This window comes from Buceros rhinoceros, unplaced genomic scaffold (assembly GCF_000710305.1).
Source record: "Buceros rhinoceros silvestris isolate BGI_N320 unplaced genomic scaffold, ASM71030v1 scaffold29795, whole genome shotgun sequence".
Lineage (NCBI taxonomy): Eukaryota > Metazoa > Chordata > Aves > Bucerotiformes > Bucerotidae > Buceros > Buceros rhinoceros.
This window is the reverse complement of record NW_010413939.1, coordinates 17,834-45,534: the sequence shown is the minus strand read 5'-3', so window position 1 is coordinate 45,534 and position 27,701 is coordinate 17,834. Positions and strand designations below refer to the sequence as shown.

General features: G+C 47.9%; 2 protein-coding genes across 2 annotated transcripts in view; one reads left to right on the top strand and one right to left on the bottom strand.

Moving 5' to 3' along the window:
* Nucleotides 1–2,596: 2,596 nt before the first annotated feature.
* Nucleotides 2,597–6,477, top strand: LOC104494143. The gene is made up of 6 exons (XM_010136938.1): nucleotides 2,597–2,689; nucleotides 2,995–3,020; nucleotides 3,359–3,479; nucleotides 4,335–4,463; nucleotides 5,702–5,828; nucleotides 6,341–6,477. The coding sequence occupies exons 1-6, from the start codon at nucleotides 2,597–2,599 to the stop codon at nucleotides 6,475–6,477; spliced, it is 633 nt and encodes a 210-aa protein (XP_010135240.1).
* An 11,443-nt stretch (nucleotides 6,478–17,920) lies between these two features.
* Nucleotides 17,921–27,701, bottom strand: part of P4HA2 (prolyl 4-hydroxylase, alpha polypeptide II) — a 19,944-nt gene continuing 10,163 nt past the window's right edge. Inside the window, exons 8-14 of the mRNA XM_010136937.1 lie at nucleotides 25,530–25,600; nucleotides 25,207–25,306; nucleotides 23,944–23,997; nucleotides 21,563–21,622; nucleotides 19,315–19,383; nucleotides 19,113–19,209; nucleotides 17,921–18,435 (exon numbers count right to left, since the gene is read on the bottom strand). Coding sequence (XP_010135239.1) covers nucleotides 18,365–18,435; nucleotides 19,113–19,209; nucleotides 19,315–19,383; nucleotides 21,563–21,622; nucleotides 23,944–23,997; nucleotides 25,207–25,306; nucleotides 25,530–25,600 — 522 coding nt within the window. The 3' untranslated portion in view covers nucleotides 17,921–18,364. The remainder of the gene's footprint in view (nucleotides 18,436–19,112; nucleotides 19,210–19,314; nucleotides 19,384–21,562; nucleotides 21,623–23,943; nucleotides 23,998–25,206; nucleotides 25,307–25,529; nucleotides 25,601–27,701) is intronic.

Below are 27,701 nucleotides of genomic sequence, written 5' to 3'. Positions count from 1 at the left end.
ATAAACCAGATCATCTCACCCAGGGAACTCTTCAGGCTCTTGGGCTGGGATAAATCACAGAGCAGGCAACTCACCTCGCTCCAGTGACCATGCACACTTGGGATATGCTGAGGTTTGGCAAGAATTTCTTCTCCGAAAATGAGAGAATACAAGCTGTGCCTGCAGCTAGCAGTGGCTGTTCTCTAGGTGGCAGCTCTTCCCTGCAGCACATCCCTCCAATGCTGCCGGACCCATGGCATGAGCCAGGGGAGACGGCAAAAAGGGCTGCCAGTCACTTAGTCGCTCAGGCTCCTAACCAGCTTTTCTCAGTATTACTCCAAAGAGCTCAGAAGTGTCACAGAAAGGTGAAGGGAGATTTCAGACTCACTGTTTTCTGAAAGACCTTGAAAAAGGGCCAAGTCCACCTGCAGCGCCCCAGCTAGACCCGCTGATAAAGGCATCCCTCTCCGTACACTCTATAGTGCCCGTGTTTCATTACCTCGGGGAATTTTATCTTCAGCTATTTACAAACGTGAGTATCTTTGTTATAAAACTCCTTCTGTTACCAAAAGGCTACAGCTCAGAAGTGTGGAATAAAAATCCAGCCGATTCTTGCCTCTCATGACAGACAAAGTTCAAAGCAAAAGAGGGCAGCTGCAACCTTATCAAGCCTGCAGCACCCGCCAAGGCGCTGGCTGTGAGCAGGAGGAGTTGGTGCGCGGTGCAAGGACTTGGTACCAACATCCGGCCCCTGCAGCATCACCAAAAGATGCATCCTGTGCACAGCACGGGGAGCTGCTCTCTGTAGCTTCAGCTTCTCGATAACATCTTGCTGCTTCTCTCCAGCAGTTTCAAAGCTATTTGACCAGGGTATGTTTTCCAGGTGGGTGAGCATCAAAAGGAATAACGTTGTTCTAAATGGTATCTGGTGTGAAGGTCATTCAATAAGGGGATTGAGTAGGTGTCAGGATTTGCCTGGTGGTGTAGGTGAATGTAGAGCCTACACCATGGTTTGTATCTGGTGGATATTAAATCCACCATGTATCTGGTTATTAAACCCTTCCAGAGTAAGACGGTGGTTGACCAGCTTCCCCTGGGGCAGATGGTCTGGAGAGAAGTGGGAGAAGGTAAAGGAGACAGACTGCCCTGCCCCCTCCTCTCCCACCTCCAGAGGTGAGGAGCCAGACAGACACCTCATGTTACCAAGAGACAGTGAAGTTCACACAGAAGAAAGTACAGAGGTATCTTTGTTGGTTTCTTTAAACCTTTTGGTGCACCAGTTTGGCACATTTAAACATTCATTTTAGTGACTCGTTTTAACCAAGCCTACCTCAGGTTGTTGGACAAAAGGAGCTTGCAGATGCCTAATGCTGCTTGGTCTCTTTACAGCTGTGTCGGGAAACGAGAGGGCCTGGACACCAGAGACCCAAGAGCAGCTTGATACTAGAATTTTGCCCTTTGAGACAATGATTCAGGCCTTTCAGAGTGGTGAACCGAAGCAGGGCTGGAAAGTGCAGCCATGACAATCATTTCCCATGTGGTTGTTGCTACAAGAACCTTTCACGTATCACTGGGAAAAATAAATATCTGCTCTGCAAACTGGAGAAGTTGAATTAACAGTGAGTAACACAGCCACAGGTTTACATCTAGACTTGTACTTTCTAGTAGGGGCAACCCAAGGCGTATCTAGTCAAAGAACTTAAACCCGGATCCAGTCTCAAATATTCGTATTGCCTTTAGAAGACCATCCAAAGTGAAACGTGTCACTGACTCAACAGCAAAGATTTGCCTCATCAAATCAAGTTAAAACCCATCTGCTGCTCCTACACTTTGTCAGACATTTTCTGTGAAATACCCTGTCTAAAAAATCAAATATGGATTTTGAATAGAAACTGGACCACATGGGGAACGACCCTCAGACAGCATTGGTTGACAGGGATACTCACAGAGCTCCCTGGTGGTGCGCTCCGGCCGAGAGGCTGCCTCTTCACCAAGCCCTTCCCAAAGGCACTTGCCAAGGGAGGTTCTGCTGGAGCTGTGAGAGGGCTTCCTTACAGCTCCCTGCGGAGCCAGACCTGTGGCCAAGTGAAGGCCAAGGTGAGGTCCAGGGGCTGTGCGCATTCTCACGGCGTTCCCATGCCTGCGCTGCCAGGCTGACGATCCGTGACTTTCCTCTTCTTGCTGGCCAGAAATCATTCCTCGCTGAGAACTCTCTTGATGCCACTTCTTTCATTAACTGTAATATTAATTAGCACCTATCACGGAGCAAATTGGACTTCTTTAGAGCTGTGTTATCTTGGTGTTATCTAAGCCCTGGCTCTCCAATCGCTCTGGCAATCCCACTCTTCACATACAGAGACGGGAACTCCCTTGAGTGTTTACTCTGCTCTTAGCTGATTGCACTGGGGAGAGCTGCAGATCCTCTGAAAGCCGGGGAAAACCTGGCTCCCTTCCTGCGGGCACACCAGGGTCCCACCCTAGAGCAGCCCCTGACCACGCTGCTGCACAATGCACCACTGTCCTTCCATCCCTCCTCCCCACTCACTCCTATTCCCATGGGCACAGAACACTAATTACCTTCGTGAAGTGCTACATAAGGGCTCGAGTGTCACTAGCGATGATGAACGTTTCCCCTGAGAACGAGAAGCCGCAGTTGCCAGCTGAGATGGAAGATCTGCACAGTGCTGTCACAGCAATTAATTACATCAGGGTAAGATCCAGCCCTCACACTTAGGATGAACAAACAGCCTTTTGTTTTCTTTTCAGGTCAAAGAAAAGGCATTTACCATGGAAAAGGAGCTGCTGTAGACGCCCATGCACCCCTCTGCTCCCACATGCCCGCCCAGGTCGTGCTGTAGAGCTGGAGATGATTGATTAGCTCTTATGGGCCCCATCGGCACCTGCTATTAGCTCCAGAGGCACTGAAATCAATCATCAGCACTACGGGATGCAGGCTCATCTGATGGGAAGCGATGAGCTCATGGCTGTGTTACACATACACCGTAATTCCCTCAGGTACTGAACACTGTCCTTTTGCCGCGGTTTGAACAGGGTACGCTGCGCATTGCTCTTGCTGGAAGTGCTGCTCGGGAGTTAGAAGCTTTAGGAAGTTTATCAGAACATTTATCAAATGTTTCTCAAATCAGATATGTTGCTAATTCAACTGCTCAAGTTGATGCCTCTCTGCTGTTTTAATGATTTATGAACATGATAAGATAATCATCACATCCTGCACTTGCTCAGCTCCTCTATATAAGCGAGCTTAGTACCTGCCAAGAGAGGCGAGCTCCACTTCAAAGTCTATTTCAGACAAAAAGTTTTGAGCTCCCAGATACCACACCATTAAAATGCATCTTCACTTGCTCCTGTTACTCTTCAGCTCTGGAGCATCCAGTTACTTTCTTCCTCTAAAGGAAACGCCGCGGCTGCAGAACAGGACTACCTATGCGTTAATTGATGAAATGATTTGCTTACTCGAGGCTGAGAAAGAGACCTTAAACGTAAATAATTCTCCACTTCCCTCACCCCAGATTTGCTTTTTGAGATGATTTCTACCTTGCAACTAATGGATTTCTGTCGCTTTCAGGGGCCGTTCACCAAACCGCTTCACATAAAGGTAAGAAACTCTTGTCTCCTGTTCTAGTATCACCAGTCGGAGTCTCCAAAGGGAACATTGAGCGTAACCCCTGGCGTAGCAGAGGACGTTCAGAGGCAGGGTGTAAAACAGCAGCTGGGGTGGGATTGTCAGCTGGGGAGCTCAGGGTTCCACCCTGTTCTGGCCCACTTTGAGGCCACCAAGCTCCTCTTGCTGTCCCGAGATACCGATGCGATGTCAGGTGTTTCAAAGGTGATGTGACTGTGGCTAATAACCCGTTCCAATCGCTAACACAAATTAATAGTATGGCTCGACCTCAGTTTTTATTGCTTCTTTTTAACGCTTTTCCAGAGAAATCTCTGCAGGTCATTGTAAAGCCTGGTCTCCACCTGGGCGGCAATATAAGGAAAATGGTTAACGCAACTCTCTGTAAGTGCCCTACTGCCAAGGCAAAGACAAAACAACCCCTAACTCACTCTTTGGTTGAATTGAATTCCTGGTGTTGTCACATTCGCCAGTGACAGACCCTGGACCAGTTTTGCTGCACAGTTTCAGTTATAATAGTTATAAAGACTAGATTTATAATGTGACTTCTCAAAAGAAGGTAGAAATGGGATAAAGGAAATGGGATAAAGGAAATTGAGATTTGCACAGAAATAACTGTTGTCATACTCAATACAATTTACCAACAGTTCTTTTAAGAAAGAAAAGCTTTCTGCTTGTAAGCTAGAACACTACTAATGTTCCCTTTTCCTCCTAGAACGAAAGGTGTGCACACAACAACGCCGAGAAGTTTATTCTCGAACTGAAGAAGATACGCTCGTGTAAGTGTATGGAGATTGTTGGACAAGATATGAAAATCCTGGAAGTAAAGTGCCCCATTTTGAAAGTAAGATTTTACTATTTGAGTTGAGCTTCAAGTAATTTCTAGCAGTTACCTGTTCTCCCAAGTTTTTTTACACTGGCTGGTTTTGCTCAAACGCCTGGTAGCCCACTCAGACACAAGACAAGCCAGCCAGGAGCTGGAAAGCCCTGGCCCCTTCCGCAGCTACTGGGAAGCACCAATGGCTTCGCTTTTTGCATAGGGGAGAGGATAAGGCATGAACCTTTAAATGAAACCACAGATATGCTGAGAAAACACCAGGAACTGCCCTCATGATTGGAAAAAAACCACCTAGCTTCCCAGACAGTTAATTTCCCCAAAGGAATTAAAGAAACATCAGGGGAAGTTGTTCGGTGAGACTTCACCAGTCACTTCACTTCTCGCTCCCTCTTTGGCAAATTCTAATTCAAAGTTTTGAGGTTTGTTAGCAAAGAAATTGTTCCTCCTTTTAAAATTTTGGAGCAGCAGCAGCCTCAAGGCAGGATATCGAGGTTTGTTTCTCGTGCAGGATATCACTCTTATACAGACTATACCAATACAGTTCATCTAGACCTGCAGCGATGATGATTGATTATTAGGTGTAATTAATGCTGACCCGTACAGCTTGTCCTTCAAGAAGAACAGGGCAAGTAACGGCAGAAAAGATACAGTCCAGGAACACTACAGAGAAAGGAATCTGCCTCTTGGATAGAAAGGAGAGGAAGAGAGAATAAGGGGATAGGAAACAGGGTTCGTACGTGTGCTGCCAGGGGTGTGCTTGCAGGGCTGGCCGCACATAGACACATCCCTGGGATAGAGAAGGGGGCTGCAGGGAGAAAACCGTGTCTACCTACCTCCTACCCAACAGCACGCTGAGCTCCACGGTCCTCTCCTGCTCAGCGCCGAGGCCCGGTGTGGTGTGGTGATGCTGGGATCCTGCCGCGTGTCCCGCACTCCCTCTCTGTCTCCAGGTTTTGGATATCACAGGAGAAATGTTTTTACCTTCTTCCAGTTTGGCAGATAGCTTTCCCCACCCCAAAAATCAACCCAGAAAAATCTGAAGTACCGTCAAAGTTAAAGATAAAAGTGAGGTCTTGTTTGACTAATGGTTTGTAAGAATCGTGTGAAATGGTTTGGAGCTGGTGAAGGGCAGCAATCCTGCTTCATCCTCCATCCCAGTGAGCTGAGGAAGGCACGGAGAATGTGCAGCAGTTGGGTGGAAGCCCTCTGTAACTCGTGCATCTGTATCTGCTCTTTTCCCTTAGAAAACCTCATCCAATGACAAAAAATGCTCAGATAACAAAAACACAGATTTCTCACAATTTAAAGAGAGTCTGGAAGAATTCTTGAAATGGCTCAACCACAAGCAGGCCTGCCACAACATTGCGAGAAGTGAGTTGGGTTTGGACCTGGAGGGCAACTGCAGCTGTCCTGACCCGTGGAAACACCGCAGAGGTTTGCTCTAGGGAAGAGCTGGCGGGCAGCGAGAAGGGGGAAGAGGCGGCTGTCACAAATCAGAGTCTTTGCTAGGTTTTAATGCAAGTAGGTGAATTAAAGCTGTACACAGCAATTCAAATGTTGTATAACACGCACAGACAACTATTGTCATTTATATCACGCAGTTTCTGAGTAAGAAATGTCACTACGTCACCAGGGATACGTCGTTAGGCTTGAAGTTTGTGGGGGTTTTGCATAACGGGACAGGAAGTCCAACCCTGACCCACAGACCATGAGACTGTTCAAACGCCTCTTGGACTGGGGCCAGGGAAGGTTCCTGCCGGTGGGCGCTGCTGGGTGGCTCAAGGGTGGGGACATTCCATCGGGATTTACAGGACCCAGCACAACTGCTGGGGAGAGAAGAGACCTCACACCCACCGTTCACACCGGCTGGTTTAACCGCTCAGCACTAAAGCTCTGCTGGGTTATGATGAACTTCAATGTGAACCTGACCATAGAAACCTTGAGGGTCCATGTGCTGCCACTTTGGTCGCAGCAGATGTTTCCAGCATACAGCATTTCTACAGTTTATGGTGAGATCTGACCCGGTGCTGAATCACATGCTTTAAAAAAAGAGACAGAGCGTAATATTCCTTGCAAGAGTCCTCGCACAGCTCTGTGAATCAGTGTAAACCGGGTGCCAAGTGCTGTTTTTCTGATGCATCTTTGCAAAAGAGTCAAGTCTTCAAGTCATAAAAGGGGCAAAGGTTTTAAGAAGTGCTGTTCCTCACAACCTAGTGGTACAGAGCAATTCTGGTCACAGCAACACCAGTACTCCAAGTCTGCAATAACAGTACCAAGATGTAAGAGGTCATGGATGATGGGTCTCCCAAGGGTTCGTTGCCTGTTTCCACGCGTACTGCGATACAGTGGGATCTGCAGGCACCACAGGTTTCAAAGAGTTTTTCCTCAAGACTTACAGAGGATAGGAAAACCCAGACCTCTGACTGCTTTAAATACAGATAGAAATATAGTTTGCCATAAAACTGAGTCAAAAGACCACTGGCATGTACCATAATGAATCTGGCTGGTACCAGTTAAAAGTCCGCAGTTCTTCGGAGCCCAGCAAAAAGCTGAGTCAGGAATTTGAAACTACTGTGATAAAACATGACAGAGTCATTGAATGGTTTAACTCTGAAATATAGCAGGTACCTGTGTGCGAGATAAATCTTATCTCAGTGCTTCAACCTTTGCAGCTGCTGAACACGCTTCATTGCTCCCGTGCTCAGAGCCTACCGAACGCCTCTGGGCTTTGGGCAAGGATTTGTGCTGAAGTCACTAACAATCTTGAAAATAGGATTTATCACCACATATAACCAGATACAATTCATATACACCCACAAACCAGAAGGTTTGCACCATTTCCCATCACGCCTTAATCACTTACCAAAGTCCAGTGTGGAGTGGGATGTCAGAACTGGTTTTTGCAGCTGACTAAGAGGTGGTAAAAGAGAGGAAAAGACATATGATTCTAAGTTGTTCTCAGTGGACAACAACTTATCGGCTCCTGTGGTCGGGTTTGCTGAGATACGTTTGGGTTTTTCTGCTGAGCACTCAGCCTGCACCAGCAGCTCCGCCAAGGTATGAACTTCAAGGTAACTCAATTTAATTTTTAGAATTCTGAACGCAACACTTGGGCTTACTTCGGAAACTGTGGTATCCCATCGACTTGATCAGAAAGTCCTGTAGCACCCCCAGCGTGATTCATAGTTGGGTTTTTAAGTTCATGAAGAGGGGAAAGAAAAAACCCAACCACCTACTCTCACTCCTGCTCTCCTCACACATAACTCTCGGTTATAACCCCCACAGAGGTGTTCACTTTTCAAGACACCTACTTGCAGCCCTTGCGTGGAGCGCATGCAGAAAGAGGAAACCATCTCGGAATTAACTCTTGACCTCTAATTAATTCAAATTAGGAGGTAGCAGCGTTCTCCTCAGCAGCTTTATGAACACATGTATTTGGAATTTACAGCGTTTCCCGTTCACCCACGTTTCCCTTTCACAGCACCAAGTAGGGCCAGGTCACCCCTGCCAGTGCTGCCATGACCCAAGTAACTCCAGACCACGACAGTTGGTCCAATTTTCTTCCCCCATGGTCTCCAGTTATTTGCGCAATGAAAAACGCTGCTTCTTTCTGAAAACTGAGCCTTGACGTTGTTGTTAGACCACGTGGCTACGATGCACAGAAAAGCTCCGCAACTCTGCACATGGCAAACGGTGACATCCCAGCTCATTACACGAGGCTCATGGATGAAACACTCAACATTTTAACCTCAGCTTGCAAACTGAGAAGATACTTGTCAGAACTGAGGAGAAACAAAGAGATGTCACTACTGGCAAACAGTTTCACGTTCTGTTTAATCACCACCTTCTTTCCAGAGGTTTCCAGATCACGTGAGAAGTTTGATATCTGCATGCAAGCCCTGTTGAATCCCCCCTTACCGCTGGCTCGACACGCTGTGGACACACAGGTTTGGGTTTTGACAGGACTGGGATGTAACATCACACCCCCATCATCTCCATCAGCAGTTCCCTCCCTGTCCACACACAGCCAGCTCCTGCCTTGCATTACCAACCCTTAGAAACACGAGCAACGGCAGGCAAACAGAGTGGAAAAATCCAGAAAACATGGCAGGCTTTCGCTGGAAACGAGCAGCATCGCAAGTTTCTGGGTGCAAATTATATAAACGTCACTTCTAGCGCTTGCTGGATGAACGTTGCCAACGTGGCAGTTAGCAGGACAGTTGGGCCTGCCTTTACTTACAGCTTTCTCACATCGCCTCCAAACGTCGGGTAAACGATGATCAGTTAAGAGTTTCACTGAGCCTGCCCGGCTCATGTGTGGGGTAAGGGAGATGTTTGCAGCAGGTCCACCACTCCCGATGGTGGGGCCAAGATGGCCATGCCCGACAAGCCCCAAGTCACCCACAAATTCCTCAAGATTTGAGCCATACTCCGCTATTCCTCGTACTTCTACAGGGTGAACCAGCCAAGCAAAACTTATAAACAAGCAAGAAATCAATACTGCCCCAGCGCCTTTTAAGATCTCAGAGAATGTACCACGATAAACCAACAAAGGTGGGCCAGGTCTTAAAAATAAAGACTCTGGGGCAGGTTATACTTCATGTCAATGCTTCTGTGGGAAAAGGAAGAGGTTTCATTTCAGCTGGTTACTGATACCATTCAGCAATCCGGAATTGCTTGTCGAAGCCCTCCTGCTCCCAGCTATATTCCAGAGAAGACTCGCTCAAGTTGAGCCTGCAAGAGCAGGCCCAAAGGAAACCAAGTCATGTAAATTATTTCTTCCCATGAGTTCAGAGTGGGGAAATACAGCAGGCACTGAGGTTACGGTTCCTGTTCATCACAGCTGAAATATTCTATTTTTTTCCTTTTAAAGATACTCAGAGCTGTTAGCCACATCCTTGAGTCACGAATGCCATGAGCCGCAGTGGGCAAAGAATATATTCCTACCAAGAGAAGCCACATGCTTCTCTAATAATAATATGGGTCAAAATGGAAAAAATAGTTTCAAAATACCGTATTTTAAAAAGTTAATGAAAGAAATGGCAAGTATTAAATCATCCGTTTGAGCTAACGGCCCCCCAGTACTCCATAGGCTAGAAGCACATTAACAGTAGCCTTTGTAAAACACATAAAAGGATTTATTTCCCAAAGACTTGAGATCTACAGAAACCCAATCTAATTCTGGTCAGAAACAGTCCTGAACCAACTCCAATTCTCCATATCCAATTTCCTCAGTGATCTGAATCTTGGTCCAGACTTTGAAGCTTTTTAAGTGTGATGCTCTGAGTATTCTCAAAGGCAACGGGGAAAAAAAAAAGAAATCTGGACCTCATTCTTGGCAGCAGTGCCATCTCCTAACAGCCTCCATCAGCACTGGGCTCCCATGTCTGGATGATCTGTGATACGCTTCACAGGCCAGCGGTTCTCATTTCTATTACTTGCAGTTAAATGTTCCTGCACTGTCCTTGTGACCTGGTCTGAACTTTTGGTGCAGGACACAACTCACTCAGGACCTCCTCAACCACGCGCAGTTTTAACCACCTACATGAGCAAACAAACAAAGCAGAAATGATGGGAAAGTCCCATCCCTTCCTCCCTCCCCCTCAGCTATCTAAGCATCACCCACGTTATCTCCCCAACCCCGGCTGCCAGCAGCACCCCCACCCTGCTCAGATAAGCCTGAGGCTCATCCAAACGCACTGCCAGGTCAGCACTAACCCACACCTTTGGACACGGGTAACTCGCATCCACTCACCAGAAATCCAGTCACATGATCCTTTGAAGTGTCTCCAGAACCTGCTTGCAATTTCAAACCCATCAAAACAACAGTTGCTCTTCCTCAGCTTAAATATTCAAGTCAGTGGTGAAGATACCCAACAGCCAGAGCTGCAGGCGAGAATCATTTTCCCAGCGGCCACAAGGTTGCTGGACCAGCAACCTCCGAACCACCCCACAGAAGAAACCTACCTTCCTGCTTCGGTTTTGACAGGACACTACACAGATCAGAGGCACTTGTGATCATTTAGTCAAAAACGCAGCCTGTGATGGGAGAGGTGTAAAATGTATTTTAACTTTTGAGAAGTCATAAAGGAGGCTTATTAGGTAGAAAATAGAAAGAGGTGAGAGTCCTCCCCCAGATCGAAGCAGCAGATAAGGCTGTGGTTGAAGAGCAGCAGGAGCTGAGCATGCAGGCAGTGGTCATCACCATGCTCTGCTTCCTGTGCTGTCCAATCTGTGCTCCCAGAACAGCGTCTTAAAATCTTTTTGCAGTGAACTGACTTCAGCTTCTGAGATGAACGCAGTGCTGCTGACAGGTTGGGGATGGATAACCCTGGATGATGAATTCTGCATCCCAGCAATAGTGCAGTCACCTTCCCAAACCACGGGGCTGCAACTGGAGCATCTTGCTGCAGCAGCTGCCTGGTCCTCGTCCTGAGGCAGGGGAGCTCGGCCGTGCGGTCTCAGCCCTGGGCTGCAGGCTGGCAACCCAGCAGAAGCCAAAACACAATTTCCAGGAGCTCAGAAGAGCTTTTAGTACTGCAATCTCACCAGGATTCAAATCAATCAGCAGAAACACCCTTTCTCCAGTTGTTACTCACTCAGCTTCTCAGTTCTGCAGAAACATCCTTACTCGGCAGCTCTTCTGCCTCTGCAGCAGCAGCATTGCTTTGAGTCAACCTGCATTCCACTGCAGCGCTGGGAACCAACCATTAGTGCTACTGCCAGCAGGAGTTACCTGCCAGGTGGTTTCTGCTGCAGCCCACCCATTTAACACTGCAGCCTGCCAGGTGGTCCCCTGTCTGCAGGGATGCCCATGGCATGAGGAGCCCCGCTCTGGGCTGTCACCTGCGGAACCACGGCTGCTCTACCACAAACCATCGCTGCTCCTTCTAACCAGTATTGCAGCTGGTCCCAAGCAGCTCCTCCAAGCAGCACTTTGCATCCAGGCCAGATCGCTGATACGGACAGAGCCAGAGCTCTCAACCATAAAACTCCATCTCAATTTCCACCCCGTTTCAATGGAATTTTAGTACCAGTTTCTGCACATAAACCCTAGCCAGGCTTCGAAACGCAGCGCAGGCCTGCAGCATGAGCGCAGCTGCTGGGAAAGGACCAGACTAAGACCTTGGAGAACATCGGGGAGTTTCCCCTGCCACAGCCTCGGCCAGCCCCACGGGAAGCTCCTGCCCTGTCCCCTCTCCCCTTGCCCCAGCTGCATGGGGCCACTTTGTCTCTTAATGATTTGTCACAGGTGCAAAACAGCGTTTTGTTGGTAAGAAGCCAACACAACCTCAAGGTCCTCGTTAGCCCGTGTTCCAGGACCACCAAAACAAGGCAGGGCTTCAGGTGAGCGATGCTCTCAGGAGAAAACATTAAAATCAAACACAGACCTGTCTGGCTTTGATGTGCCAAGTGATGCAGTTTCAGGTGTGCTTCCAGCACGGGATGACTCCACTCGCACCCCACAGCCTTTCCAGCTCAGGGCAGCCCCACTGCGAGCCCTAAAACTGGGCAAAATGTCCTGTGTTCACTACATGCCAAGGAGACAAGGTCACTTCTATTTTTCCTCCCCTCTTCTAAAGGATATTGCATCAATGTTCTGTGTGGACACATCATCATCACTGGATGCTTTGGCTTGTCCTGCGGAAAACATTTTTTTCTGCTGAGCAAGTTAAAACTGTCACTGTGTCCTTTCACCTGCAGCTCAGGGGCACCACGATGAGCTGCTGCTCGCACCCCCGAGAGCTGCACTGGCTTAAGTTAGGGATGAACCTCGGTCACAAGTGAGAAGTCAGGGTTTTATTAACTGGGAACGTGGTTTTAATAACACTTCGTATATTGTAAAGATTTTTGGTTTTAAAAGTGCTTTATTTAAAGCAAAGCTGGTTTCTAGGAAACAATTCAGCCCTGGAGCGGTTGGGCCGTTGGACTAGCTGATAGCTGCAGGTCCCTTCCAGTGAGCTGTTCCATGAACTCCTCCCTACCAGGCACTGAACTCTCTCTCACACTATTCAAGGCACAATCTGCAGCCGATGCTCTGGCCGCCAGCTCAGCCAGCTGGATGCTATCAGCCTTGCCACTCCCCGAGCATTTTGAGCCTTTTTTTTTTGGTGTGTTTACGTGGCACCCCAAGCACGGGTCCATGGCATTTTTGCTTGGAAAGCCCCAAGCAGGGGACATCCCACATGCAAGGGTTGCTTCAAAGGCGGCTGCAGCCACGCCTGGGCGAGGGGAAGCGTTTGACAGAGCTGGCTTTGAAAAATTTTCCAAATTAAAATTTCCCAAAGAAATAAACCCACATTGCAAACCCACTGTGATTTCACATACAGAAAATGGGTGGGTCAAGTGTCCAGCTAACACAGGATGCTGCTTACGTATGAACAGCCCAGGGAGTTTTTCATATGACACTGGTGTGGTTGGGTAAGTCCTTCTGAGCAAAGAGACTGGCAGAGGCAACAGGGAAAGGGGAGTCAGGTGAGGATGTGCCAAGCTATTCTTCTAATGGAATAATTGCAGAAACACCCCATTGCTTGTTAGACACAACTGGGGACCAGCACCCTGGGGACCAGCCCTTGTTTTTGCTGCCTGTGGCCAGTGGGGTCAGATCACAACTAATAAGGGTAGAAATGACTGTGAAATTACACAAAAGCACCCACTAGCACCAGCTCCATCCCTGAGAGGTGCCGGCCAAGGGGTACCGGGTCACTGCCCAGCAGCTCAGGGACCTGGCACACACTGTGTCACTGGTAGCGCCAACACCCAGCTTTGTTCTGCTCACCAAGGAGCGAGCATTCGGCTGCTGTCCTCCACCCTAAACACCCCCAAAGCACTGCAAATACTTCTTGTATACCACTTCAACACCAGCTGCAGCTTGCCGTTTCCTCTTTCCTGTGAGTAAAACCACACCAGTTACCTAGCAAATCCAAGTTATCGTTCACTGAGAGCAACACACACATCAAAAACCACAGCAATAAATAAAGCCTGTGCAAAGCTGCTGGCTGGAAGTGCTGAGGGCAGCTGTTTCTTCATCATGGGCAACACGAGCACATGGCTGCTCTTTGGGGAAGGAGCATGCAGAGATGGGAGCATGGCATGATCCCCACTCAAGTCCTACTTGGGTACAATTCTGAGTCTTTGAGCTATCTGAATTTCTATGCAACATGCAAATACAGAAATTGTTTCTTTTTCATGATCTACATGATGTACCAATTCATTGCTTGAACGTGACATTGTAGGACATTTCTACCTAGTGACAGAACCCAAACATCAGAACGCTCTGCTGTGCCCAGGTGGCTCCTCTCTGCATACATGGTGGCCCTGAGCTCCCCTGTATCCTCCCAGTTGCTCCGGGGGTGGCAAGTAAAACTCTACTGGTTTAAAATTACACCAAAACTAAGGGGCTGCTCTGAGCTGGGGGGACCCAGCAGGAGCTTGTCTCCCTGCCATGTGCACAAGCCAGGGTGCTCCCCACCATAGGGGTGTTACCAGCTACGCAGGAGATCACTTAGATTTCTGCAAGCAGAGCTGATGGGGGTTGTTGGTCAACGAGCAGAGACTTGGCTGGGCTAAGGGGCTTGGCAAGAGCTTTCCACCATTTATTCTGGCAAGGGTAGAACTACATGAATAAGAGCTGGATGACCTCAGCTGCTTTATCCTCTAATTTGAAACAGCTCCCTCCTTCCTTCCTAGCCCAACAGCCCAGTGAGAGGCTGAGCTGCAGAGAAGGTGGGATCCAGCTGCAACTGGGTCATCCAGAGAAAGAGCACATGTTCCCAGCTGCTGGAGGAATGGGGGGAAGCAGATGAACCCTTTGCATGGTAAAGGAGGGTGCCTGCAAGAGTCAGACACCCCACAGGTGATGACCATTCCTCCCACAGTGAGGGCTGCAGAGCTGCTGCAGCTTGGGGACAGCCACAGCCACAGCACACTCCTTGCAGAATTTCTCCTGCCGAAGTATACATGTGGAGGCAAAGTGAGACCAGAGAGCGTGAATAAATTAACACTTGTTCAGAAGTGACAGTCTAAGGCCACATGTGGTATCAGGGCTTGCTGACAGACCTTGCTGAGTCAAACATTGTTTGTTTGCCCTCATTCATAAAGTAGAGGAAATCAATGCAGAACCAAGTGGAAACATCATATTGTGATAGGGCACAGGAGAGATCTGGCTGCCAGCACACCTGAGGTGCAGCAGCAACACCACAGGGGCCACACCTGGACCACAGTGTTGACACTTACCAGCTGAATGCAGCTGCCACACTCAAACGAAGCCACATACAACTGCTCCACAGCCAAAGGAACCAGCAGTCCCACACACCAAACTCACCTTCTCCAGAAGACAGGGCAAGGGCCAGGATCAGACACTTTCAGCTCCTCCTCCAGGTGCTGAGTCACTTTGAGATTCTCTGTCCTGGTCTACAGTATGGGTAGAGCAGAAGCAAGAGGCTTGAGGGACAGCTGTGTCCTTTCACTGCCTTTTACACACACACACACACACCACCCTCATCTCAAAACATGGCATCACTGAAAACACACCCTTCCTCTTCTGGGATTTCACAGCTCAGCTGAGGTGCACAACTCGCTCACCTAGTATCACCACAGTCCTCCTCCCAGAACACCCCAGGTGCTCTCTACCACAGCTTGCACAGCTGCCCTTGCCCATGACAGCCCAACCCTTTCTCCACTCACACTACACATTTTTCCCCTCTAAGGGGATTAAATAGATGATTGTCACAGGTATTTCTACTGGTGAGAGAACTAACTTCTAGTGTAGATGAAAAGGTAAGTCTTCACTGAGCCTCTGGCAGCTGATCCTGAAGGCTTTAGGTGGTTTCCCAACCCACTGGGACAGCCACACCAGGGCCACCCAGTGACCCAGCATGTCATAGAATCATTTAGGTTGGAAGAGACCTTTAAGATCTTAAGTCCAACCAGCAACATTCAGGCCAAGTGTTGAGAAACCACATGCTCAGACTGAATGCAGATTACTGGCATGGGCTGGGGGTGGCTGTTCTTCTTATGACCACACAGGCCATGATAAGAGACCATCTTTCCATCAGAGTTTAGTCTCTGCTTTCTGCCGTCCCTGTTAAACCAAGCAGTGCTGTGACCTCACCAGCAGGCTCACTCCAACAGATGTGACCCGGGGACCCCTCTGACAGGTCCCAAAGCACTTCAAAGTGTCTGGCAGCTGCTCGTCCACAGTCAGCCCTTGGACTGTGTAGGAATATCTGTACTAAGCACCTTAAACCCTGTGAAGGAAGGAAGAGTCAGGAGCACATTGGGGGAAAAACCATTTCAGTCTGAACACTTCAGCACATACCATACCAGTGACACACAGGCAGAAGCTCTCTGTGCCTAGAGAGAGCAAGGGTTATTTGTTCCAGCACATGAATCTTCTCTTTTAGATCTAAAAACTACCCAACTACACCATAGGCTTAATTTTAGGCCAATTACCATATTCTGTTAATTTTCTAGAACAGTAGGAGAAAGAACAGGGACCATAAGACTGCACAGACATGGCTGGGAGGTTCCAGAACACCCGCAAATCCCCTGTGCTCATTTCTCTCAAGCAGTCATTCCTCTTCAGATCAGGTTAGCACGAAGCAAACCCTGCACACAGCACACGAAGCAGCCTGACATTTGGGCAGTTCTGCATCCACCTCCATCACATCTACTCGCAGGATGGCCTGGAGCAAGGTGGGAGACAACCCACAAAATGGGACAGGGGTTTTACCTGGAGGAAACAAGCAAGGGAAGTTATCCTGTGAAGTTCAGTAGGAGATAACACAGTTCACCACAGTATTTCCCAGCCAACTGCACTATTTCTGAAGTGGGATGTGCAAATTTTTGGCCAGAGTCCTGACGTGAACTTTATCTGTCAACACACCACGTTGACAGAAAGTCTCAAGTAGATTCCTCCTCCTCGCCCTGCAATCCAAAGCATTCCAGGCAGAGGCGGGGGCCTTGGCTCACCGTCAGCTCTTCGCATCTGTGAGGCTGTCATGGTGAACACTTTGCCATAAAGCAAAACTCCTTATTTCCCAAGTTTATGTTGTGCTGAGAGATTTCACTAAGAAAACCAGAGGTCAACTCTGAAGCATTCTGAAGAGCCAGCCAACAACCACAACATTCCTGGCAAGCAAAGGAGCGCTGAGATTAGAGAGCAATGACTGAGCTATGCTGTGCTCGGTCATTAAAGCTTTTAGGAAAAAATCTTGTGATTCCTACAGCTACCTGTTCTAACGGTTCACACAAAGCTTGTTTTCCAGACTGGATGTTCCTCTCATTTCACTAGCATCAACTAGAGCTCAACAAGCTTCTGCCTGGGCAATCCAAGACCTCTCTCTTCAGCCAGTGGTTTAACAGAAAAATTAAAGCCGTACTGGACTCATGTACCTAGTGCTGATTTAAGCAATAACTATCAGGTTGATAGATTCCTCACATGTAAAACTCCAGGGCTCATGAACACACATTGCTGTCACATTGTGTTGTCATCAATACAATAAATCAATACCTCACCTGTAAAACCCTTCCGTTCTGCAGGGCCGCCTCCCCCCCTGCACGGGAGTGTTGGGTCTAACCCTGCCTGCAGCTGTTCGAAGCATCACCTCGGCCTGGCTTGTTCAGTCGTTGCACAAGGGAGAAGTACAGAGGAAACCTGTTTGTGATGTGGCAATTTTGACTGCAACTGCATGTTTCGGTGTCATCCAAGTTTATTCCACTTTCTCAAGCCGGTTTCCGGTGTTGGTATATTCGTTTTCCAAGTCAGTCTCTCAGCAATTATTTATGGCTGTAAACCCATTTCCATTTTTGGCTTTAAGTTCACCTGCGGCCACCCACGCTCCCATGAAGTCACATCCATATCAGAAATGGTCAGGGAGCGATCTGAAGTCAACCCACCCTCACAGTGGCATATCTTCACAGTAGTCTGGCACTAACGGCAAGTTTCCACTTGACCCATTTGCCTATTTCTCCATAACTCTGCTCATTCATCTCTTAGCAGTTAACTGTCATTTCTTCTGAAATATAATTCAGAAATAGGATTTCCATTCTACTGCGGACACCACCGTCCTCCCATGTGTTGGCCTGTGGCCATCACAGACACGTGCTACCAAAGCAAAAAAGGCAAAGGAAAATCTGAATCCTTGGGTTCAAAGGGCAAAGCCTCTCTGAAGGGCGAGACAAAACCCCGCTCCACTCTACACAAGGACATTAAGGCGTGCAGCCTGCCTGCTCCCTGCATACGGTGTAGCTTCAATGCACAAATTCAGCCTTCACAGCTTCAGTACAAGGTGCAACACTTCTGTGTCTTAAACCACTCTCCAAAACCATGAGGTATTTTCTACATAAAAAGGGCAACAAAGCAACAGGCCCTCAATAAAGGAAGAATTAAAAGCCCGCTGCTCCCCAAACCCAGGCACTGACAGACCTGTTAATGACACGGAATAGAGAACCGCTTTATGGAAAGAACATTTATTTTTGATTCAAAACTTGTGATCCATAGAAATACAATAAAATCAACATGTACACAAAACTTTAAAAAAACCATCTTTGGTTCAAAGAAATATTTAACATCTAAATCTTCTGAGGTACAAAAGGCACAAGACCAGGCACCCAAAACACACCGAATCGCCCACAGCACTGTTTGCACCACCAGTACAGGGGACGTGGGGAGGGCGGAAGGCAGGTCAGGGAGGATGGCCAGGAGCAGGGGTATGAAAACAACAGCACCCAAAACACGAGTATGTGTACACACCGTTTACTTTCACAGGTGTTACATGGTTTGTTGTCCTTTGTGGGTAAAGTGCTAGGACTGTTGGAGAATAAGATGGGTCATTTCTTAGAAATGAACCGGAACAAACAACAGTAGAAAAGGAGACAACCGAAGGCCTGCAGCAGCTTGGGTTTCAGTCAACCTCTGTTCTCCCACAAGGTCTTAAGAATTCATTTCCTCTTTCGTGAAACCATTTGTTTGAAACTGTGGAAAAAGGACGTGAAATTAGCTAGCACCACGTAGCCAGTGTGTGTCTCACCTGCAATCCAGACAGTTACTTCAGGGAAAATCTCCTCTCTCAGCCTGAGGATCCTGCTTGTCTTTCTCTACCCACCCAACGGGAAAGACACGGGAAGAACAGATCTTTCCAACCGCACAACCGTGGGGCCAACAGTAACAGCACGGTAGACTCTGGGTCTGGTATCCCAGACCAGCACTGGCTCTCCAGGGGAATACCTTGGAGGCTGGGGGAGGCGGGTGTGGGAATGGACTCCAGCAGTTCACAGAAATTCCCAGTGTCCAGACATCGTTACCTTACGAGGAGCTCTCCTCCTTCTGCAGTAAAACCACACACAAATCTTTGTAGCAACAGACCTGATCCTAGTCAAGTGACAATTCAAGTGACACAACCCCAGTGACATTCTTCCGCACTTTGTGCTGCCGTTGACACAAACCAAACCCAGCAGAAAAGCTACGGCTGAACAACGCAGCTGCTTAATATGACACGGTACCAACGTGGGAGATGTCATCGCGGCCAAGCGACTCCAGTGGTCAAATGGCCACCCCCAGGTTAAGTGCTGTGGTAACAGTTCAGTTTATCACCAGCTTCACCCACACACGAGCCTTCCCTCAGGTTTTGTTCCTCAAGGAGTGGTACTTACCCCACTTACAGCCAACTAGCACCGGACAAGCCGCATGCCTGGTTCTGTAATCGCCCTCACCACTTCGGAAAAGATTGTACCAAAACACTGCTGTTCCCTGAAAAGTGATACCAGACCCAGGTCAGTCACAGCCTCGCCGAAACAATTATTTGGGTCACAGTACGGGGTGGGAAATGCAAAAAAACACATAAACAGGCTTTACCTTCTTGGGCCATATTGCTGCCCCAAAATCTGGGAAAACTGTAGCTCCTCCAGCTTCTACATCACTCATCTGAGAAAACAAAGTCCACAATCTCTGTCCATTTACAATGCTTTTTGTACAACCATCCCACAAGCTAAAGCGCCCCAAGCCCTGACAGAGAGAGGTTGCTACTTCACCTCTACGAGAGGCACAAATGAGGAAGGGATGGGCTTCAACCAGCACCAACTGCAGAAGTAACAGCACCTGCTGTTACAGGCTTTCGTTCAGCACTTAGTCTAGATTACATGTAATCTACCACACAAGGAATTCGCCCTGAAGTCACATACCTGGAGTATTAATCAGCTCATACTCTGCAACAAAGGAGAGGACTTCAGAGTAAAGCAGTTTCAAGCATTTCATTCCAGCTTATGATCCAGTTAGGAAAACGAGTAAGTGTCTGTTAAACCACATGTTTCCTCCAATTGAAACCATGTCTTTGGAACTGATTTTCATAAATTAGTTTATGCATCTTGGTCAACCACTTCAAAAACTATACAAACTCTTAGCAAGCCTCCTTTCTGCACTGTTCCTGTGGTGCTCACCAGGGATGTTACACCTCTGCATCTCAAGCTTTAATGCATACAGCTTTGTGACTAAAGAAAAGCATCTCTCTATGCTTTGCCCTTCTGCACTGGAATGAATTTAACTATGTAGAATACATTGGAAACAAACACATCCATGATAAATTCAAGGCTTGATCCAAAACCTGCTGAAGTTCCTGGAAACATTCCCATTAAGAACAGAAAGGCTTTCCACTGATCTCAGTAAGTTTTTGATCAGATTCTAATTAAAAGAAACAGATGAGTCCAATCCAGCTCCCACCAAATTTAAACCACTATCAATACACTGCCCTAGACCCCATGTTTCCTGTTGTAACTCAGATTTCTGTTTAAAGCAGATGTTATTACCACTCTGGTGTCCTCCTGCTTGGTACCTACAACAAAAGGGCATAAGATGCCACAGGTGCACAGGTTTTTGCCCCTGCCAGCTAGAAAGCACATGCATGCAACTCTGCAAGTTAACACCTATGTCTGAGCAACACAACCACTCTTTTTAGTAAAGGTTGGTGTACATACGAGATGTTCTACAAAGGACATATGAGGGTGGTTCGCCTTTGACCATGTACAACTGGCAGGGAACAAGGTGCCTATCAGTTGCTCTAAATCAAGGCTTGTCCATAAGCCTGAGAAGCAAGCAAAATAAGGATGGAGCCAATTTCAAATGAAAGCCTCTTCACAGCAGGGTTCACAGCTCCCTATCATGTTGTGACTCTTGTTTCAGAGATTATTTCTCCCCCTGCCACACCAAGTTGAAAGTATTTCTAGTTCTGTTTCGAGCTGCTCTGCACACTCAAAGTACCAGCCCAGTCAGCAACATTGCTTCACAGCACTTCAAATCTGGAGCTGTACCACTCAGGTTTAGCTGATCCTAATCACTGATCTAGTAATACAGGTTGATGCATAAACTTGTCAGAAGACTCCCACGAGAACAGGAGGGCACCAGCGGCCACGAGTCCAGTGTACATGGTCCATAGGCTGTTAAGTCATGCAACTACTGCATCTCCTCACCCTGCACTTGGAACCCAGTTGCACGGAGTTTATTAGCTATGTCTCCTCCACGTGGTGAAGCAACAGCCACGCCAGTGCCTCTAGCTCTGACAAACAGCTGAAGCGGAGGCCGACAGACCACAGCATCAAGTGCTGTCAAACAGTGGTGGAAGAACATGACTGCCTCAGCAAGCGGCTGATAGTCAAGTTCTCAAACAGTGCCCCAAGCACCTGCCTTTGAGAAATAAGCCAAATTCTCCTCTCCCACCAAGAGGGTAACAGTGAAGCCAAAGAATTCACAGTAGAGTGGCCAAAAGGGGAAGCTGGGCCCTGCATTCAAATTTTCTGTTCTGAGGTTTAATACCACCAGAACTCTGCCAGCCCAGATGGGACAGCACCTGATGCTGCAAGAAGAATGAAATCCTTACTACCAGACGCCAGGGGATCTCTACACATAACCAACTGCACAAGCTGTAAACAAGACACCACTAAAGTTACACTCAATGCATAAAGGATCATCATACTTACATAGTTTAAAAAAGTGGCCACACGATTTCCAGTCCCTAACCGCTTGAAAGCATCTGGCTCATCTTTCTATAAAATTAAATGAGAGTAACTGCAAACTTCGAGCTCACAGACAGCAGACAAACAGAGGTACTTACATAGTTAAGAAACGTCGCTAGCCTATTTCCTTCCGATTTGAGTGTGCTGTCAAAGGGTCGCTGCAACAGACAACAACTTTAACCCGCGTTCCAGACAGGCTCACACTAGAGTTACCGATGTGCAGCTCCACAGAGACCCTGAAGCCCAGTTTAAAGAGTTGGAACAGAAAGGGGACAATCGATACAGGGCCATGAAGCCATCAGCGATTGCAGCCAGGGTGCATCACTGCATGCGCGCAGCTCTGGGGTGCTGGGAGGAGAAGTAGCACTGAAGCAATGCTCGGGGCAGAACAGGGGGGATGTTTCTGGGGCCTGTGGCACAGATGCTGTCTATGTAAAGTTAACGGGACTTTACTGTACAGGACACTGGTCTGAGATCAACAGCTGAGGTGAGTATAAAGCACTCCTCTTCAGAGGGCTTTCAATTACACACTAGGTATTTGTAGGTGCAGTAGAGACTCAACAAAATCCTGTCATGAGGAGAGAAATTGCACTTTTTGCTAGCAGGCACAACTGCGGAGCAGCAGTGCTGAACTTGTTTCAGGTGACTGACTAAAGACCACATCAAAAAGAGCAAGCTGTCTTTACTCTGCAGGAATCTTTGTAGTTTCGTTTGTTGAAGTATAAGATCATGTTGGTGCCAGCTGAGAAGTGAAAGGAACATCTAGAATACCAACATGTTCCTCCCACCTTCAAAAACACACAATTAGAAGTTTGTTTCCTTTGCTCACAGTCAGGAAGGACTCTCAGCCGTGAAGGTGCACTCTTCCACACAAACCCAAAAAGCTTCCACAGTTAAAGAGAAGGAATTGGTCTTAGAAAAGACAAACGGCAAGGAAAACCACAGCCACCATCTTTAAGATGTTATCAACCTGCTTGAAGTACGTTTCAAGAAATGAAACATCTCTCCTGAGATGGGTTCATAAAAGAAAACAAAGGCTCTTGCATTTGCATATGCAAATTCAACCCACAGGAGCCAACATCAGAGCACTGCGATATAGGGGACTCCCTGGTTTCTGCCACCACTGCCAAACCCAGGGCACGGCTCTGACCTTCAACAGCAGAAGAGTTCTCTAACTTCTGCGGAGCCCAACAAAACCTGAGCTGTAACTGCTGAAGTGTCCCTATTTGAGAACTGCCAGGGGACAAAAAGCTGCAAGGCTGCTGCGAGGTGGGGAGACACAGCAGTACCCGTGTCCCTCACCAGCGAAACGTGCGATGCACAGCGAGCCTGGAGGAGCGGGCCAGCACCAGGGCAGACTCCGAGACGGCCCTGGCTGAACCAGTGGCAGCAGCCAAGGTTACGTTCCAAGTGGAGCTCTGTTCCAGCTGCCTAATCCAAGAGTAAAGTCCACGCTGGCCAGTTTGGTGCCTCAGGTCCTTGAGTTCAAAGGCTTCGAAGAAAATTTAAGAACATTTGCCTGACTCAGGAAACGAAGCAGCCTTAGAGTTAAGATGCAAATCCTCTCAATAAGCCAAAGCTAATGAATGAGATTCCACAGTGGTGAAGTTCAGAACTTTTCTCTTGTAAAATTTTTTTTTTTTTAAACTTGGGCAGCTTAAACCCAATTATTGGGTTGTGCTCTGGCTGCAGCAATCCCTTCTACCAGGTAAAACCACTAGGACAGCCTGAATTCAGCCAAATTCCACTGAAATGCCATGGCTGTACTGGCAACTAAAGCATCAGATGGATTTCATAGGTGAAGTTGCCAGACACCATAGCTCTGCAGTATGATTAAGTTGCTTAGACACTGGTTTAGGGCAGCACTGAAGAATCTGCTCCTCTTCTCCCCACTCAGAGCAAACCAGAGCTGTCATCTGCCAGGCAGAGCCCTCTAGTGCCTAGTGAGGATCTGGCACCCACCAGCTCCAAGTTCTGCTCACTACAGCACGGACTCAAGAAACCCTCTTCAGAACCTATAGCTGCAGCCACACACACTGAAGATTTTGCCAGAAGGGCTGTATGATCTGTGAAGATTTCCATAACTTCTACTGTTTCGGAGGGAAGATGTCTCCTCCTCCACTAGCTCCTGCAAAGGAGGACTGGGACAACCTTGCTGAACTCAGAAGCCTAATAGCACAAGGCAGACTCACAAGCCAGGGCTTGCAGACCTCACCTCAAAGCAATGGAAAGAGCATATAAGTGCTGCATGACTATCTCCTAGTGAATACTGTGCAAGGAGCCAAGGGGACAGAGATAGGCAGGCAAGTTTGTTCATTGTTCTCTTGAACTTTCAGCAGAGGCAGCAGCGCAAAGGTTTTTCAAGTCATCATCCATCCATGCAACAGGGCCACACATCAGGTGTTTTAACAGAAAAGTGTCAGTCTTCTCAAACTGCTCCTCCCCCCAGCAAAAATAACAACTGCAAGTGCAATCTTACCCTAGAAAAATCGAAGTGTGGCTCATACTGCCCTCCCATTCCATAGTTAGCAACCTACAGCAAGGAAGAAGGAAGCATAAACATCCACTGAAATGCAAGTGTCTGCTGCAGAAAATAGCATTTGCTCTCAGAAATCCCAAACACACTTTGACAAACAGCACTTTGTGGCAAGATTGTTATCTGCAAGACATTGGATTTCTCTTTAGATCACCAGAACTGAGGTTTGAGGATGAGAAACAGTTTAAGTGCTCTTTCTCCTTCAGAGTTTGAGGGTTTCACTCAGTATTTCTCAGTACCGAGTGCTCTTCAATGGCAGCACTCCTCTTACACTGCAACAACCTCTTTAACGTGAATCAGCAGCAATACTTACCACACGCTTGCTCTGAAGAGGAAGGAGCTGAGTACGTGTAATTCTCTAGCACGTGTGTCCAAACTAGGAGATGGAATTAGATTCCACGTCACACGTGTATGATCTCTTACACACAGGCACATCCAGGACCACAGAAGGGTCACAGTAGCTTAAAAGCATCACGAACGTGTGATTTAGTTTCTCTGAGGCTGCACTTAATATGTCCCCAGGTCACTACACAATTACCTGGTTACTGCACTTCAACCAGGCTCTAAACCAGGAATTCAAGGAGGATGGAGGAAGAGAAGCAGCAAACAGGCCAAGGCACAGCTATTCTGGCAGGGCTGTACCGGTTCTACTCTCCTGCCTCTCCCCAACCAACAGCCAAAGATCAGGATTCCTATGAGAATATAGCAGGACTATGAAAAATATTTGGGTCTTTGGCAGGTTCCAACTAGGAAGAAGGTTCAACTTTTGCAGACTTGAAAATAAGTGGCAGGCACTTCCCTCAGAAGAAACTGATAAATCACCATTGCCTGCACAAAGGCATCTTCTATTTCTTTGTTATCTTCATCCTTCTGTGCCTGACACAAGGGGAAAACATCTACCTGCCAGGTCCTTACAGCGAGCAGCAGCTAGGAACACCCCACACCACCTAACTCACCTTCGCCATGAGTGTAGTCAGACCAGAGAACACCCAGGAGGGACAGGGCAGGAGCCAGCCAGGCTTTCTATCGGCACAGGGCCAGGTCCTTACAGCGAGCAGCAGCTAGGAACACCCCACACCACCTAACTCACCTTCGCCATGAGTGTAGTCAGACCAGAGAACACCCAGGAGGGACAGGGCAGGCACCCAACCACCCTGACCAGCAGCTCAGCTTCCCAGCACGGTCCGACAGGACAAGCGTACCAACCTGCAGGAGTTCGGCTGTTTTCACTGTTAACCCTGTGATCTGCTGCATTCGTTGATTCACCTTGGCCACAACAGGATCATCATCTTCCTCCAACCACGAGCTAGGACAAGGGAAGGATTGACCTGTGTTATTTTGAAATACCAACCACAACCACCCATTTCCCAAGGCAGGAAGGTTCTTCTGCCTTCAGTTGGGTGGCCACGAGAGCCATTTGTTGTGCGAGCTTTGGCGACACGCAAAGCAGCTCAAGACTTCTGCTGCAGGTAGCAGATGACAGCTGTTAAGCACAAACCCCTTGAAGCTACACTCTTCTCCACACTTACCTTTTGGATACCCTGTAGCTGGCCACTGTTAGGACACCGGTTTTGGGATCTCGTACTGTGGCTCGTGCCAGCTGCGTCAAAAAAAATCCCAAGGGGGAAGAAACATATCAACCACAGGTTAGAAACGATTTTTTCCTGTCATCTTAACCAAAATCAACACCTGATTTGTCAACCTCAATATATCACTGGGTGAAAGTTTTAACTCCAACCTAGAATTGGTTCCGATTTCATGCTAGAACAGTCCATACAGAAACAAGTGCAACCCTCCGCCTGCATTTGATCCTGGAAAAAGCACGTGACTGACTGCAGGAGCCACGGAACCCATCAAATCCACAAGTCCTGCCCGCGGAACAGGTTGGGAAGGAACTTTTCAACAACTGGAGTCAATATTAGCAAGAGGGAACAACAAAAGTTAACGATATTTTGCCAAGAACTTGAGTTTCACGGGAAAATGGATACTCCATGAGCGTAACAGCCTGCTCCTGACGTGGACTGAAAAAACCCAACCCCATTCTTGGACGAAAAACAAGTGAAAACTTTCCCAGAGCGAATTACAGGGCAGGCAAATCCACAGTGGCAGAAAACTCTTGAGGACAACGGTCACCACCAGCTCGCTCAGGTTTTACAGCGGGAAGGTGCCAGGAACATCCAGTTCTCAGAGCCTGACACACTGTGAAGGTAACTCCGCAAGAGCACAGTCCACCTGCACACCTGAACCAGCGAGTGACGACCAGCACCGCTCAGCCACATTGCCATGTTCACGGGACAGCTCGAGCTTGGCAGGAGGGAGCGGGTTCACAGCAGTGTCAAAGCGACAGACTATTGCCAGCGTAACACACTGGGGCTTTATACCCGCAGCTGAGAACAAGAACTGGGACGCTCCTTTGACCGTACACTCGGACCACAGTTAAATTTAACTCCTGCAAACCACAATCACTTTGAATCACACCTCCTTCCTTCCACTTAATTGTAGGTCACAGAAAGCCTCTTTGTGCAGAGCATGCAGTCATTATTTCCTTCATTTTTCCTCAAGTATCTCTCCAGCCAGCTTTACAGCCCCCGTCAGCTGTCTTGTCCCTAGACAAGGGCCCTGGCACAGCTGCTGCTGTAATTCTGACTCACTGTTGCTTGGTTCCAGATTTCTCCTGCATTAATCATAACAGCGAGCTAGGCTGACCGAATGGTGGTCATCGACGAGGCACAGCTTTGGGGGTATAATTCAGCATCCCAGATTTCTCATTCTGCTGTTTAAGCTTGTAGATGCCTGCTTGATTTCTGCACCCAGCCTGTGAGCTAGAAAAATCAGAACCACAGCAAGCCTGACTACAGCCAGATTATTCCCCTCTCTATCTTCTCTTTCTGACCAGCAGGCTTCCTCATTGCAGACATACAATCTATACCTCACTTGGCATAGCCAGCTGCTAAATGCGAGGCTTCCTCTCAGGGTGGAGAAAGCAGCCTTAGGGCAGGCATTTGCTGGGCTTTGTAGAACCATCTTAACCCTGGACTGGTCAGCAGCTTCACCCAGTCTTCCTCTTAGAGCCTGCGTTCAGTTTGGCACACGCTCCACTGGCTTTTCCTTCTGAAACTCTGTGGCTGAAATCCTACAGCCCTGCGTTCAGAGATGTTCACGCATCCCCCTCCATGCCGTATTTTTGCCTGTCTGTATTGCCAGGATTTGGGGAATAAGGTTGCGATCCCTTTGTGGCAGACTTGTCCCCACGCTGAATTCTGTCCTGAGCTGTCCCAGGATCCACACCAATAAAGTCCAGAATTTTCTTGACCCTTCCCACTCAGCTCTGATGCATTGCCTGCATAGTTGGGATTACATTTGGAACTGGAGTAGCAGAGATTGCATTTTGCAAAACAAGCAGGCAAACCAGCTTGGATACAGCCACTCTCAATCATGTACAGATGTTGTTTCTCTACAAAACAGAGTATTGGCAAGTGCAAACTGCAGATAAAGCGCTTGGCCCCAAAAGGAGAAATTTCTTGCAAATGCATTTTAGAACAAAAGAAGTGCTCATCTTTCTGAGCCCAAAACTAACACACTACTTCAGAGTTCTGTCTGAAAGCTCCCATGACTACAAACTCAAGTTTCCTGGCTGAAATTAAGCTGTATTTATTGAGGACCATCTCATCACAGGACTTGCATTTTCCACTCCTTCAGCA